At 29.5% G+C, this 17,585-nt stretch overlaps 1 protein-coding gene and 1 long non-coding RNA gene across 2 annotated transcripts; one reads left to right on the top strand and one right to left on the bottom strand.

Moving 5' to 3' along the window:
• The first annotated feature begins 246 nt into the window (after positions 1 to 246).
• On the top strand, positions 247 to 14,549 carry LOC132942188 (uncharacterized). Its single transcript, XM_061010506.1, has 11 exons — positions 247 to 585; positions 724 to 861; positions 1,433 to 1,577; positions 10,493 to 10,692; positions 10,865 to 10,974; positions 11,072 to 11,180; positions 12,702 to 12,989; positions 13,083 to 13,173; positions 13,851 to 13,925; positions 14,193 to 14,237; positions 14,324 to 14,549. The coding sequence occupies exons 1-11, from the start codon at positions 433 to 435 to the stop codon at positions 14,443 to 14,445; spliced, it is 1,476 nt and encodes a 491-aa protein (XP_060866489.1). The 5' UTR covers positions 247 to 432; the 3' UTR covers positions 14,446 to 14,549.
• LOC132942191 (uncharacterized) lies at positions 14,253 to 17,506 on the bottom strand. The gene is made up of 2 exons (XR_009664233.1): positions 16,783 to 17,506; positions 14,253 to 16,215 (listed from the first exon to the last, which is right to left on the bottom strand). It is a non-coding gene; the product is annotated as an uncharacterized LOC132942191 (long non-coding RNA).
• Between the last annotated feature and the right edge of the window lie 79 nt (positions 17,507 to 17,585).

Below are 17,585 nucleotides of genomic sequence, written 5' to 3'. Positions count from 1 at the left end.
AAGAGGTAGCAACTTTTGTGATACGCATATCCGCCATATTGCTTTTCTCAACAATGTTTATAACATAGACACTGATGATAAAATTGATGGAGAAAAGCAATATGGCTGCCAACGCCATGGGAAACACATAGGAAATAGTGGGTATGCGCCAACATGATTCAAATTCGGAAAGTTGCTGACATACCTCTTTTCTTTATCATGGTGGGTATAATCGTCCGCCATTTTGCGACAATTCATACATACAGATAACAGAACAACAAATTCAGTTGAACGTCATAAACGGAAATCGCTTGTTTTTGTGAATACGTTTTAGTTTTAAATTTTGAATTAAAACTGAATAGTGAATAATGGATATTAAGGATATATTGTTTAAATTCTAAAGTATATGTTTTTTAAATATCATGTGAATTTATCTATAAAATTCTACTAAAAATGGGCGGTTGTACAGCTGTAAAGTGTTCAAATACTCGTAGCAAAGGTTTTCGTCTTTTTCGGTTTCCAAGAGACTATAAAAGACGAAAAACTTGGTTACAAAATTGTCGCCGTGATAAATGGCATCCTACAAATTATTCTGAGTTGTGTGAAGTAAGTATTAGATCATAATTTATTAATACAATTTAGTCATGTTAATATTTTTTGTCGTTTCCTTCAGAATATAGGCATTAGATATAAATATCGCAATATAATAAAATATAATTTTATATCTTATGCATATTCCAATAGATCCATTTTGAAGAAGGACAATTTGAACAACATCGTCAGGATGGTGTAAAAAAACTCAAGCCAAATGCTATACCAACACTGTTTGATATACCAAATCCACCTCACTTGTTGGAAACCAAAAGAAAATCTTTATATAAGGTATATAATATTATCATTATTCATTAATAAAACAAATTTATTATAAGTAAAAATATGCTTTGTAACGTAATTTTATTTATAAAATATATTATTATTATTAATAATAGTAGTAATTTTAATCTATTTCATGTAATTTATTTATTTAAATGCTATAATTGTGTGCTATATTGTTTTTATTTATTTTACAGACCATAGGTTAATAGAATAATAAGAAGTGTTAATTTAAATTATGGGCTTACATACTTAATTAACAGGCTGTTGTACTTGCATGTTTTGTCTCAGTCTTACACAAGTACGACATAGCAAATTTCCGTTCACTAGTTACAATAGTGTGTTGTTAGTGTTGATATTAGAATGAATTAATCTATTGTAAAATGAAAAGGTAAGATCTAAGGCCCCATATAGGTTTTTATTGATATCATTATTTTTGAGTAAGTTATGACCTTTTTGCAACTATTGAGGCTACACATGCAGGTACGGCGTTCTCTTATACAAACAGACAAAACAAACTTTGAATTATATATTATATTTATACGGATGTAGTTTTTCAATGTTTTCTTTTGCTTCACAGGAAGAACTTGAACAAACTAGAGCTGAAATAAAACGTCTAAAAGAAGAGAATGACTTTATGAAAAAAAAAATTCAACAAATTGAAAAAATTGAAGAAGAAAAGAAGTTAGCTCAACTGGAAGACCCGAAGACCGAAGTTCATAAAAGTAATGAATTATTTAATACTTTCCTTTGTGATGACCAGATTCTGGCTTTAAATAAGCCACCTAGAAAGTTGACAAACAAGACCATTGTTAAGGGTTTAAAGATGAGATTTACCTTAGGTGTACACGGTTATGATTATCTTAGAGAAACAAAATATCCTTTACCTGCTTACAGTACATTGACAAGAAGACTGCGTCAGTTTAAATTAAATTTTGGAGTTTTTAATGATTAACTTGACCCACTCAAACATAAAGTTTCCTGTATTTAAAAAAGTGATAGATTCTGTTGTATGTCAGTAGACAAAATGGAAATCAGCCCACATATAAGTTTTGATAAAAATCGCCGTGAAATGTTTGGAGGTATCACAATAGGAAATTCAACTTAAGTAGGGAACAAACTACTTGTGACTTAATAAGAGGTGTAAAACATACATGGAAACAGATCATAGGTGCTCATATGACAGATATAGTGCTGTTAATAATGAATATTTCAAAAATTTCATTTTTGAATGTATTAATTTTGTCGAAAGTTGTGGTATTCAAGTATTGTCATTGTCATCGGATATGGGCAATAGCAATCGAGCACTTTAGACAGTATTGGTTATACAAGTAAAAAAAGAAAGCATTAGAGAAAATAAGTTCTTTAAATAAAAAATTTAAAAAGTGCCACACTAAAAGGGGATATAATTTTACCCACAACTTACTGCGACATAAATAATCTTCCTTCTCAAATAGTCAAAGGGTCTTATGTTACTAAATTGTGGACAGAAAAAATTAATGGAGGTAAAGAACTCAGATCTTTACATCACTTGAAACGTGAAGATATCTTTCCAGGGGTGTATAAATAGTTAGAGTAGAGTATGTTTAGTTGGAGTAGGTTAGAGTAGAATTGATTTTGTTATCTTCGTAGTGAAGCATTATTATCAGTGGAGTTGAAACAACCTACCTATTTTTTCGGGGTCAAAGAGTTAACTCGGACTATAAAAACTCGGCGTTACCGAACGGTAGTATGGAGTTAACTCTGCGTTCCCGAACGAAGTTGGGTAACTATTTTTTTATAGAGTTAACTAGAGTTGAGTTTTCGAACGCACTCCAGATAATTTTCAGAAAATGAACTTTGGATCAGCTATTAGATTTTTTTCATTAAAAACTGCAGTTGCTCTTGATTTATCTGTAAAGTTAGGAACTTTACCTAAAGATGCATTAGTAACAGCACATTTTATTAGAATAATTGATGAATAGTTCATTTTGACAGCCTCAAAACTAAGAAAAACATCAATAACTAAAAATAACAAGGAATCTAAATATGATTTTTTGAGAAAGTTATTACTTTATTTGAAAACTTAGCTATCGGAAATAGTTGGAAACCTTTGAATGTCGGTTTTATAATGTCATCATTATCTTTGATTGATATTGCAAAAACTCTATTCAATTGTGGCTTTGATTTCTTGATTCACCCAAGATGCAATTGAAAATGTTTTTTCTCAAATTTGATGAAAATCTGGAGCAACTTCTACAACCACCCAGTGTCTCAGTGCGTTAAAAATAATCTCAGTTTCTCAATTTATTTCCGATATTAAAAGAAGTAGTTATGTAACGGACAGTGATAAGTCTTATAGATTTTTTCCAGAATCCCGATTATGAGAGTATTCACAGTAATATTAATAATTTTAGTGACATATTTACACATAACGCTAGTAACCTTCCTAGTGATGCATTTGAAACAGAAACTATCAACCATATATTAACATGCATTAGTAAAATTTATCTAAACAGTTTATACCACATTGCCAGTGGCGCCGAAGTCCATGTTTATGTATGGCGGCTGCCATACATATAAACATTTAGCTGGGGGGTGGGTTCATAGAAGAATAAAATTAATAGGAATAAGATCACAAATTATTAAGTAATATTGCCCATTGAGAGTAATAACAATATTAATATTGTATACATAATAATATAATATAAATTTTATATTATAAAAGGTTGCATTTTGTTTATATTTTTGTTTTTTATACTATCGTTGCAGCCGTTGCAGGTAATTAATTATTATTTTAATATTATTACATACGTATTGATTGATAAAAAGAAGAGAAATCTGATCAAAAATAAAACAAACGTGGATGGCAAATTGTTTGTGAGACTGTGAGGGGGTTTCAAATTTTCTTAGTGGGTTTTGTGGGGTGGGGTGGGTGGTTGTTGGAGATCCTTGCCATACATTTAATTGTGTACTTCGGCACCACTGCACATTGCTGGAAGTATAACCAATATGTTGTTGAAACATTGTTGTAAAGAATGTGCGATTAAGTTACAGCAAAATGCACCTAATGATGAAATGTTTGAAAGTATTAAGACATACACCACTTTATTGAATAAAGGTGGATTGAAACACCCATGCATGGAACTATTTCTAATTATTTGTAATTGTGAAATTCTCTATATTAAGTATAAGACATATATAATACATAACTCTTCTCATAACTTAATTAATAAAATTGTAAATGATTTATGTATTGAATTTCCTACATGTTTTAAATCCTGTAATATTAAAGAAAGAATTGTAAAACACTATTTTACGGTAAGATCCTATACTACAGTAAGCTTTTCAGTAAACTCAAAAAAAAGAAAGAAAATATACGGCACAGCAACTGCTAAAAAAAGATAAACCTGTGATATTTGTTATTAAGCTAAAAATGTTATTTATCTTTTAATATTGTACAAGTTAATTTAAGCTGCATAACTTAATTTAATAAAACTATTATGTTATTGTACTTATTATTACAAAATGTATGTGATAAATCAATAATAAATATACCTATTTCTAAACTAGTTTAAAATTAAATTAAATACTTTACACACTGATAAAATACATCCAATAAAAATTTGATACTTAAATACATAATTTATATTTAACTATATCTATTTGTTTACTCAAATACTTTACAAAACTGTCATTGTTTTTCAATTGTACATAATCTCATCCAAAGCTTCATGGACCATTTGTAATTTTGTTTCCAATAATTTCTTTTCTTTCTTGTAATGATGACAATTTATTTTTTTCCTTCAATAGTTTTGAAAAATGATTGCCTGTTATATTATAATCTTAGATCATATACAATGGATGGAGATATGTGTGTATTTCTTGTATACCGAGCTGTGTCACACATAACCACCCATTTAATTTCAAGGTACAACGAGTTATTGTACATGCGTCGCGCCTATGCCGCTTTACATTCCAAATCCACCACTCATTTAATTTTAAGGAACAACGAGTTATTACGCATGCGTTTCGCCAACAATCATTATAAAATAACTAATAAGTGGGGGGTTAAGCAAATGATTAAAGTAGCTCCATCCATTATATATGATCTAAGATTATAACATTGATTATTATCTACCTGCAAAACATAAAATTGAAATTAAATTAAATGATACCAATCTACAAGTAGTATGTACATTTAGTTGTGTTCATACCTGAAGTCTTATTTTCTTGTTGAACAAAAAACAATTCTTGCTTCTCTTTTAACAATATTGATTGTTAATGGGCCAAATCAGAATCTTTGGACTCAGTTACCTATTATTTGTTTGTTGTTAGTATATTATTTAGAATTATTAACGATTATTAAAATTTATAGTTACAGAAACGTTTGGAAAAATAAGATCTAATGCAATTATATTATTTTTAAATTTGAATAACTGCATAACTTTACTTATAATAAATAAGATTATTATAAGAATGTGCCTTGTAAATAAATTAAATAGATAAAATAGTTTAAAGTTACTATTAATAGTAATAACAATAATAGTATATTTTTATATATAATTTAGGTAACAAAAGCAAGTTTTTACTATAATAAATTTGGTTTAATAATGATATATATACCTCATACAAAGATTTTCTTTTGGTTTCCAACAAGCGAGGTGGATTTGATATATACAAACAGTGTTGGTATAGCATTTAGCTTGAGTTTTTTTACACCATCCTGATGATGTTGTTCAAATTGTCCTTCTTCAAAATGGATCTATTGGAATATGCATAGGATATAAAATTATATTTTATTATATTACGATATTTATATCTGATGCCTATATTCTGAAAGAAACAACAAAAAATATTAACATGACTAAATTGTATTAATAAATTATGATCTAATACTTACTTCACACAACTCAGAATAATTTGTTGGCTACCATTTGTCACGGCGACAATTTTGTAACCAAGTTTTTCGTCCTTTAGGGTCTCTAGGAAATCGAAAAAGACGAAAACCTTTTCTACGTGTATTGGAGCAATTTAGAGCAGTACAACCGCCCATCTTTGGTAGTATTTTATAGTTATAACTTATATTCACTTGAGAAATAAAAACTATATTATATTTCAGAGTTTAATAGTTTAAGCCGTTTAAGTGTTAACTACTTAGTTTATAGGTATATAGTTGAAACCATATAGATTTTTTAGTTTAACTTAAAACGAAAACGTATCTGACATCTGTAGACTGTAATCTGTATTCTGAACTATAACTGGTAATCATTTGTCGCAAAATAGCGGACGATTATACCTACTTCTATATAGTGCCCTATCAAAACGCGCCCGTATCGTCTTCGTTTCACCATGATGACGTTAATAATAGTACCTATTTAGTATTTTTCCTAAACTATACGCAAGGCAACACCTTAGGTTTACAATCTTAAATGTAATACCTAACTGAATGTTAATTAAACGTCAAAAATATAATACGTCCCAGCTTATGGCCATGGTCGACGGGCTTAAGTTCGAAAAATATTATATAATACGATTATAAACTTTTTTATTTAATAAATTGCGGTAGTTTAAATAACCCGGATAATCATAATAACCAATAGGTAGTCTTGAAAATATTTCGGTAGTCGAGATTAACCCAGGAGTACCATAATTGAGTAAATAAACTAAAATTAATTTATACCTATAAATAACAAATAATTGTAATAGTCAATAGAGCAGAAGCTGCTTTAATTAATTTGAAATCAAGAGGTGCGATAACTTATTCAAATAATTTTATATTCACTTTAGTTTTCTTCTGTGGAAAATTCATTCTCTAAATATTATGATAATCTTGAAGTTTTTAATAGGAGTTGACTATTTCTTTACTACAATATTTTACATTTTCCATGTGAAGATCACAAGAATAATGTTTTAACATAATATACTATAAGCTATAAATTATGACTTATTATGTTACAAAATTATGAAGGAATCACGAATGCGACATTCCATCATAGTCTGTGTTAACAATTAAACAATTTTTGAGATCATTCGATCACATATTCGCATCATCACGACGACAGACAATGAGAGAACCACAGAGATTTATTATAATAAAATATATTATTGTCACCGGACCCCCCCCCCCCTCCCCATTTACTCGTGTCTCGTACATGTTAAATGTTGTGTTTTAAGTTTTTACATGATTAAAAAAACAAATTTTCGAAGCTTCAGTCACAGAATATATGAAATTATTATTTCATATATTCTGTGCTTCAGTTATCAACATTTTCAATTAATATCGTGATTTTTTTTGTTATCAGTTTGGTACCCAAAATGGTTGAAAAATACCGAGTTCATTTTGTAATACAAATATTTTGTAGTTTTGTACATTGCCAGTATCTACAGCCACTCCAGAGAGATCCTTTTCAACCTTAAAAAGATTGAAAAGTTATCTATGATCAACAATAAATGAAGTACTTACCTAAAGTATTTTAGGATATATTTTTATAAAAGTTATAAGTTATAACATAACTATATTAGATTCTGAACGGAGCGATGGAGCTAGTGGTAGATGGAGTTAGATAGAGCTAGGTGGAGCCAATGGTGTTGATTATTTTTTTTTTATACTGTATACAAAATTTCTACCAGAAGGAGTGCTTCGTTTTCAATATGTAGTATTTTATCTTTTAGCAAATTGGATCAAGATGGTACTTTAGGGAGGTAATTTTTTGATTTTCTCAATAGTTATTGAATGCCGCGGGAAAAACCACCAATAAATTACAAAAAACCGCTAAAAATGGGATTTTAATTTCTAACGTTTTGTTTATCAGTTTATCACCATAGAACGAATAAAAAAAATATATATTTCAATATTATTTCAACTTACAGGCTATAGCCTATATAGGCTATATATAATAAATAATAACAATATAAAATATCCAGACTGGCAAAACGTCTCCGCTCAGAATCGCTTTTCTTATTATACATTGACCCACTTGTAACCTACTGTACAGCGGAGCGACATCCACTTCCCAGTTCCCGCTTTTTTAATTTTGTTTTGTACATATTGCATAATAAAAACTCAACAATTTTAAATCGTTTTATGGTATATTTATTTAATAAAGAGTAATTTGCCCCCCGCGGCTCTGTTTTTTGAAAATTATCTGGAGCCCATGACAAATTCTTAAATACGCCACTGTTGTGACATTGGTAAATCCATCGATCCGATCTATGATTGTCGGCGGTCGCCATTTTATATACATTAACTTAAAATGTATACACACATTTTACGAAATTTTTAATAATGAGTCGAATTAATGACGAGTGACATCAATAACTGGGTGTTGGAAGCCGGTGTAAAAGAATTTAACCGAATTTTGTGTAAACGAGGGTCGTGTTACCTTAAGTCTAAACAAAAATATTCAATATTTTATTATTTTCGATGTTAATTTGAAAGCAACATAAAGTGTTTATCATCTGTATACAGCGGCGGATCCAGGGGGTGGGGCAAAAGGGGCATTCCCCTCCCCCCCAATCGCCGAGGTGGTTATTTTACACTGGGTTTAGCCAATTTTGTAGCCAATGTTTCCCTCCTTGTCCCCACCCAAAAAAAAAATTAAGCCCTGGATCCACCGCTGTATAGGTAGTGATACGCGTTTAAACCTACGACACCTTATCCTCGTATACCATCATATAATTACTCTTTCTAAAATAAATTAGATTAGCGCTGTACGCTTATTTGAGGTATAATAATATATGATAATATATATTATATATGATGGTATAAGCTCGTAAATCCCCCTTTTGCCCAATGCCCCCCCCCCCCCTGGATCCGCCACTGTTCTCGACTCAATATTACGACTTTACAAGTCGTATAATATGACGTCTTGACAACATTTATTTTGTCATGGTACCTATAATATAATCAAAGGTTCAATGGTAATGACTAATGAGTATAATGACTAGACCGTTTTTTAAGTTTTATTTATTTTATTATACAACATCGTGCGGCTGTCCATATAGATTATATATTATTCAAGATATGTATACCTAGAGAGGCTAGATTATACATAAAGCCCGATAAAGGTATATCCATAGTCATATTATTTTAATAGAATACAAATAATACAATTATATTACACTAGCTGATCCTGTGCACTTCGTTGCCCGTTAAATGTACCAACTCTATATGACTCAAACTTTGTTCAATTCGTTATTTAATATTCGGTGTACGGTGTTCAAAATTTATCTTAACTTTTCTGATGCCTGGAATAAAAATTCTGATTCGCAGCAGTATATTATCAGGTAGGCAATCTACCTGCGGTAGATCGCGGATCCAGTGCGGTTTGTACGTATACTTATAAGTGTATGATTTAACTCTAAAGTATCAAAGTTATACCAAGTTTATTTTGATATAATACGGCGGATTAATGTAATCAATTAATACATAGTTCTAACCTAAACATACTAAATTCCGACGAATAAAAACCAAATTTAACTTTTTTTAAATTAGCCTATCTTCTTCACAGAGATCTGCACACAAACGTATATATTTTAATATAGGCTATAGCTGATCCTGCACACTTTGTGGCCCGTAAAAAATGACAACTCTTAAACAAATTGTGATTGTTCAACTCCTTTTTGGTGTAACTCACTGCAGTAGTGCAACTCAGCCACCCTGGTAGGCAATGTGTGAAAATTCGATTTGATACATGCTTGTACCTGATCTGTCCGATTAACCAATAGCAACCAATAATAAATAAATACTATTTCTATTAATTATTTCTCCTATAACCAATAGCAATCATTTATAAACAAATATTTCCATCATAAATCTCAAAATCCCGGTTTGAGCATTTCTATTAATTGAATGTAGCGTGATGTTATATAGCCAATGACTTTCCTCAATTAATGGACTATCCAACAAAAAAATAATTTTTCAATTCGAACCAGTATAGCCCCTTACAGCTCCTTTAAGCCCATTTCAGCCCCTTACAGCCCTTTTTTAGTAATAAAAAGTAGCCTATGTTTTTTCTCAGTGTCTAAACTATCTATGTACCAAATTTCATTTAAATCGGTTCTGTAGTTTCGGAGCCTATTCAATACAAACAATCAAACCTTTCCTCTTTATAATATTAGTATAGATTATATTATAATGTCTATCGTCTATGTTTAGATCATATACTATGGATGGAGCTACAGCGTATGATTATCTTGCCGATATAGCGACGAATCACCGATTTAGGTGATCAATGTGCGCAAGCGCAATGCAACTCCTCGCATAATTATCCATAGGTACCATGGTACAATAGGTTAATATGATCTAAGGTATTATCACAGGATCTGTGGTATTATCTACATCGTGGTAACAACCATGATAAAAGCGATTATTTATTATCTGTAGACAGTAGATTGTATTTTTTACTATTTAGCATTGCTTTGTTACAGAACATATCAACATAACATTATAACAATTCGACAATAATTTTAAGTATAAAAAATAAATAACAATTATAGTCGATAAAATTAATATGATTTATAATATCTATACTTACCTATACTGTTGTTACATTCGCTATTATTAAAGTTGTACCCTAGCTTAATAATAATTCACATATGGTTACTGCACAGTAATTATAGTTTATAAATGTTATTCCAAGTATTTTTACTTTTCAAGTTCAAGTAAATATGGACGATCAAAACATTATGGATCTTGTGGAGAGTAGTGATGAGGAAAGTCCATCATTATCAAAAATATTGTCTGTTGAAGATATGCTTTTAGGAAAAGGCAGACAAGAAAAATCGTTGGGCAACCTGGCAACCAAGTTTGCTGATCTTCTTCGAAATTCTCCGGATGGAGTAATGCATTTAAACAAAGTAATTTACGTGTTATTTTGTTGTTGATCTAGACTCGGAAATGTAAAAAAAAATATAAAGTTATTAAATTATGAAATACCTACATTTTAAAATTTAGTTTTTCTTTAAATACATATACTAATTAAATAATAAACTACCAATTTGAAGTGTTTAATTAATGTGCTCCTTTTAGGCTACTGCCATGCTAGCTGTTAAACAAAAAAGAAGAATTTATGATATTACAAATGTGCTAGAAGGTATTGGTTTAATAGAAAAAAAGACCAAAAATCAAGTTAGATGGAGGTGAATAAATATTCAGATAGTAAATGTCCATATATGGGCTTTTTGAATAAAAATTGACTTTAATTTTTACATTTTAAAATTATTATTTATTTATTAGGGGAGTTGAAACAAGTGAAGATGATAAGACTGCTGCAACGAGAACAAAACTTCAAGAAGAAATACAAACTTTAAAGTGGCAAGAAGATATTCTGGATAAGCAATTAGAGGTGAATTGTTTATATTATGTATTATTATAAAAATTGATAAACTTAAATTAGGTAATTCATTGGACATAGGTATGCTTTTATATTTTAATCAACCCTTTTAAAATAAAAGTGCACATTGACACAATTTTATAGTAATAACTACGTATATTACTATCATTATAAATCAAATATAATAGAATTCATAAATGTTATCTTATTTTTTTACATAAGTATAGACAAATTTAGGGTTATTTAAAACAATATCTTTAATTTCAGGTTCAATAAAAAATTTTAAATATTTCTGTTAACTTATTATTAAGTTATTTTTTTATTTTAAATTTGGATATTATTTAAAATCATTTACCTCCATATTATAGTCTGTCCAGCGAAAGAACCGACTAAAACTGGTTCCCCTACGCAACACCCTGTCATAGGGGAACCGGTTTCGATAGCAAGGTGACTCGGGAGGATGCACAGAATCTGTGTGTTCTCTCGCTGGACAGAGTATAGATGTAGCAACTAACAACTTTCAAATTGTTCCACCTCAATGTAATGGGTGGCCAGATAAGATCTATTTTATAAAAAATTGTGCTGTCAAATTTTCTTTGACCCTTTTAAACTGTATCAACTATACTTTGTTCAACATAAAAAATAAGCTTGGCACCTACCAGTTTTTGTCAGGTGGCAATTCAGGCAACACCCATCTGTTCCTCTCATAAAGTCAATCATCTATATGCTTGCTGTGTAGTAAAGCTCTTGCCGGCCATGCTCTTGCCGCTGAAATTACTTTTTATGTTGAACAGTATATAGACCTATTTAGGATTCTAGGTGGCAGATCTATATTTAGATTGTACTAGCTTAAAAATTAAAGCTATTTAGCATGAAGAATTTAACAATGTTCCATTTGATGATTATTAAAATATTACTATGCAATCGATCTGCGGTCATATTTTATATTAATACAAGTTGACAGCTTAATAACTAGATTATAGAATAATTTATGACCTTATTATTTTTAATATTTTTGAATTAACTAATATTAATTTCATTATAATTTTTAAATGATTGGACTAGGGAAAGATACAATTATATACATTTATTTAGATAACTTAAGTTTACAACAAATACATTTACAATAGATCTGGCCCAACCTGAAATATATGTTTTCGTGGGCTTGACAGTAATTATAGAATTATATTTGTCAATAATTAAAGTTAAATAGTTATTAATTATCTAGGGCATAATGATGACTAAACAAATTTATCAAAGCCATGCAAATAACTAAATTTAAAATTCAAGGATTTATTAGTTCTAAAAAAATAAATGAAGTGCTGTTATATACTTATGTTTTTACAGTCTACATTGCTTCCTCTTGTTTTATTTAATACATGTTTAATTAGGTACTTATTTTATTATCATTATATAACTACATAATATAAATAACTTAACAACAACTATGTATTAATATATTACTATGCCCATTTGAATATTATAAGCTATTTATAAATATATAAGTAATATGCATATTGATTTTTGTTTCAGATTCTTAGTCGTGATTTTAAAGTGCTCAAGGAAGAAAAATCTTTTGCTCGTTACATGTATTTATTGAGTAGTGAAATCTCCAATAAACAAGAAAAACGATCAGTTTTTACTGTACAACCTATGGAAGCACTTAGAGGAGCTAGTATTTCCATACCAAGAACCAAATTTAATCGCAACTATAGTATTAAACCCTATGATAACAGTATGCCCTTTAGAATACATTTTAATTCTAAAACAGTACCAGTCAACATGAATCTTATTTCATTCAAAGCATTTGGTCAACTTGAGGTATTTTTACTATAGTTTTTAGTTCCATATACGATTTTCAAAAAAATTAAACTTGCTCAAATTTAATATGTATATTAATAATTTTATGTTTAGAATAAAAGATGTGTTTCGGAAACAATTAGTAATTTAAGAAAAATACCTCGCACTAATTATTCTGATGATGTAAAAAGTAGTATTATACACAGTAAGTACTATTATTTGAAAAATGTTTATAATTTTTTAACTATCCTTAAGAAAATGTCATCAGAGAATTTGTTATTTCTACCTCCAAACCAGATGATGCAGTTTAAAAGTATTATATTAAATTGTGTAGGACACATACCCACCCTACAGCACTATTTGTAATAAAATTAACTGCTATATAAATAATATATAAATTCATGATTTAAAACCATTATCATTCATTGCTTTATTCAATATTTAAGTTACACATCGTGATTTGTGATCAGCAAATGTTCAACAAACCACCCCACCCACCCCCTAATATATTGCTTGTGCACTGCACCAAAAATTGTATTTCCGAACTGCTTTTGATTCAAACTTTAGCAAAATCACTTTTTTCACTATAATTATTAAGGAACTTTTTTTGAATTAGAAAAAACATAATCTTCTATTAAGTATTAAAATATTTTGCTTTATCTTATCAGTTGTTGAATAATGTACAATATCATAATCAGTAATGAATTACGTGACTTAACATTAAAAAAAATTAGATTTAGTTCTGCTTGATAATGTTTAAAATAGGCTATTTCTTTTATATAATTGAATACTAGCTTACCACAAGTATACAAAGGATGATACATACTATTAAAATATGATGTTTAAATATAATACATTTAAAAAAATATATATTATTTTTAGATAATGAAGAATCTGATGATATGGAAGAAATTATTGTACTGAATAAAGAAGGTAAACAGGTGGAAAAAAATTTAAGTAAGTAATCCCATATAATATTATAATTATGATCAGAAGCCATTGAATGAATAACCATACAGCATTTATTTTATAATATATAACAATTACTCTTAAATATATAAGTTTTTAATTTTAAGCTGAATGTAAAGAATGTCAGTGTGAGAAATATTTTATTTATTGTGCATAAACTGGAATATAGATGAAATATTTTTTAATCAAAAAAAAGATAAGGTATTTTTTATATGATAATTTAAACACCTAAAATACTTATTTTTTATTTTGTAGATTGTGATACATTAGATGATAATGGAACTAAATCTTATGCTAGAGGTATGGTATCAAATAATAATTTAATACTCTATTTTTATTTACAGTTATTATAATTTATTTATACGCATTATTTAAATGTATTTTAGTTTGTCCACGTTATGATCCAATCTTCAGGTTGAGCCCACCTCCGCCAGTGAATATTTTTCCATGTTTAATTGACCCTTCTGAAGGAGCATTTGAAGCTTTTGATATTAAGCCCAAATATTAAGAGTTAATACCTATTCAACAAATGTTTACAAAATATTGATTACATCACTCGAATGTTTTAATTAATTTACCATGTTAATAAATTACCAAGATATTGTATTTTTATTCATTGCTTTTTTCTTTATGTCTAATATGAAAAGTGAATTACAATTACATTTCAAGTTTCAGATTAGTATATAATTCTTAAAAAATAATTAAAATATTTTTTAAAATAATCTAACTAAAGGTATTTACTACTTTGGTTGCATCAAAAATATTTTTATTTATTAGTTTCTTTCTAGCCGTTTATTGTAGGTTTCTCCAATTTTTTTTAGCATAATTGTATGGCTTCTGCCTACCGGCTATTATAATGTATTGCTTATAACAGTGGTTCCCAACCCAGGATACACAAAATGATCTCAAGAAATACTCGAAAAAAAAAATAGATAATGGTGGGAAAATGTTGAATTTGGTCTATTTAAAATAGTTTGTTTTTGAAATATGCACTTTGTTATTCAAAATTAGAAATATCTATTGACTATCACACAAATAAAACTTGACTTTCTTTCCGGGCAGTCACCTATCTGGAGAGAGAGGCCATCATCCCTCGACCGGGAATTTAATTTAATATAATATTAATATATCTATATTATAAGTGATATAATAAATTATATTATCGAATAGTTAGGTATCACAATAGATTTATTTTTTATTTATGAGCTTAAACTATAGGTAAGCATAGCATGGTTTTGATACTTAGTAAAAATAATTTGAATATGTATTTGGGAGGGGGGCGGTCCTGAGCGGCTACCCTTTTTATGTACCTGGTTTACTAGTACACGTCTGCTGGTCGAGAGAGCTTTTTCTTTGTGTATCTTTATCAAAAATAAATACAGAAATAGCTGAATGCAACTCTATACCTATTTAAAACTATACATTGCATCATTGGATCCCGATTTAAAAAAAAAAAAAACTAGCTTAAAACAAAAACAAGGATTTCACTAAATAACTACATTTTTGTTCATTAAATTACTAAAATAATTCATTTTTTTAATTCAAAATATATACATTACTGTTATTTTTTATAGTATATTATATCTTTATTCTTAGTATGTGTACTGTGAAGAATAGTGATGTGAAAAAAGTTTAAAAGTTATAATGAGGGGACAATCTAGCAAAATATTTAGCTTAGGGGTATGGAAGAAAAATAAGGTTGGGAACCGCAGGCTAATAATATAGTCTAGAGAGCCTTTATCTAGGCTCTCTAATATAATATTAAGGTCCCCACACACTGGCGTTAAATTTTATTGTCAATTGTCTTGGCTTTACCGCAGAGGTATACACACTACAAATGCACTGCAGAACTAAAAGGTTCACTACACTACACTGTATTGTGTTGGTACCATAATTAGGATAAACCACTGTTTACAACAGTAAATGTATGTAAAATATTCAGACTTTTTTGCCAGAATTATGAAATGGGAAGGGGAGGTTAAGTATAGGTACCTAATAAAATAAACTACATTTTCTATAGTTTCCCTAGTAGCACCAGGATTCCGGCCGGAGAGTAAATTAATTGGTGTCCCGTTCAGGACTCCAAAACAGGTATTAAAAAGAATACTGCAAGGAGTCCTCTTTAGTCCCATGAATGTCCCTGTCTAGACTACAGAAAATCTAACAAATAACATATAACCAGGAGTCCAATAGAGTCCTATTGATATCCCTCTAAGGACTCCCTCGCCAATGGTAATAGGACACCGACAGGAGTCCTTTTCAAGTTCTTAAAGTAATCCTGAAAAGACAATTAATTGAACATTAAAATTAAGTATTTACGTATGACAATATATATAATGTACTAGCTGATCCGATGCACTTAGTTTGCGTGAAAAAATGTAAACTTTTAAATGGTTCAAACTTTGTTAAAATCGTTATTTAATATTTAATATTCATTATTCTGTGCATACTTAATGGTGTTCAAAACTTTAAAAATCTAATTTTAAATTTGTAAATGGTAATAAGTATTTTTTTTTACGGATAACCAATTGCTGCTAGCTTAAATAAAGAATTATGCAGTGATGATTTAAATAGCTGTTATTCTTTCATTATTCAAACCTAAAATAACTGATTTTATCTATCATCTAAACGTTCCTTGAATCGTCAAATACTAATTTCTATTATTACATTACAATATTGGAAACCATCTAATAACAAAAAAAATAATTTATAGAAAAATCCCATCAAAAAGACCTTTCAGTTATTCCAAAATTTTTTTTCCATAAAAAATTCATTCTGAAAATTATGATTATTTTTAAAGAAAATAGGCCAAATCGGTCTATCCAATCTCGATTGATGTTCTTACCAACAAACATTTTTCCATTTTTATTAGATACATTGAGATTATAAGGCATCCGCATCTAAATAGGTATGTCAGCAACTCGTGATACGCATGTCTGTGACGTAAGCATTTCTCCAACTGTCTGAGGGGTAGAGTAGTGGTGGAGTCTTCAACGGCGGCGGCGGCTATTTGCGGCAGGGGCGGCGGTGGACCAATGAGAACTGGAGAAATGCCTACGTCACAGTAATGGCTAGGCGGAGGGTGGGTGCGCGATTTGTTTCTAAACCGGTAATATAGCTGACATACCTATTTAATTTGTCATGGTTCAGTCAACATATTATTATTTATTTATATTTTATTTACACATCCATATCTTAATCAGTACTATCGTCGTCATTGGTACCCATAGAAAAGTAATACATTTCTATAATACTATACTTACCATTTACATATAGTATTGGGAAGACAGATTAACACTGGGAGCGCTGTCGACGCCTATCGTACTGATGGTTAGGCGGGTTCCCCCCTACGTGGAGTCGGAAGATTGTATGTATTTTCCCGACATTTCGCATATATTTTCCTTTAAATGAAAGTGTATTTGATAATATTAATAGAAATTGTACTTACCAACGTATACAGTTAGCTATAAAAGCGTATAAAGTTTCGATACCAAAATTAATTTATTATAAAAAGTAAAATAACCAATATAAAACTATATCTATACACCCCGCCGATTCGGAAGGTACAAACTGTTTCCACCAGAGCGCGTTTTGTTAATCTGTTTTCCCAATCCCACGGACCTTGATACAAGCCGTGCCATTATTTTA

The sequence above is a fragment of the Metopolophium dirhodum genome, chromosome 3 (genome assembly GCF_019925205.1).
Source record: "Metopolophium dirhodum isolate CAU chromosome 3, ASM1992520v1, whole genome shotgun sequence".
In the NCBI taxonomy this organism is placed as follows: domain Eukaryota; kingdom Metazoa; phylum Arthropoda; class Insecta; order Hemiptera; family Aphididae; genus Metopolophium; species Metopolophium dirhodum.
This window is presented reverse-complemented; position numbering and strand designations above follow the sequence as displayed.

Bases quoted from the DNA above. Each gene is read 5' to 3' on its own strand.
- LOC132942188 (XM_061010506.1), top strand. From the start codon at position 433: ATGGGCGGTTGTACAGCTGTAAAGTGTTCAAATACTCGTAGCAAAGGT. The intron at 10,975-11,071 runs GTGAATAAATAT...TTTATTTATTAG, and splicing joins AAAAATCAAGTTAGATGGAG to GGGAGTTGAAACAAGTGAAG. The intron at 13,174-13,850 runs GTAAGTACTATT...TATTATTTTTAG, and splicing joins AAAAAGTAGTATTATACACA to ATAATGAAGAATCTGATGAT.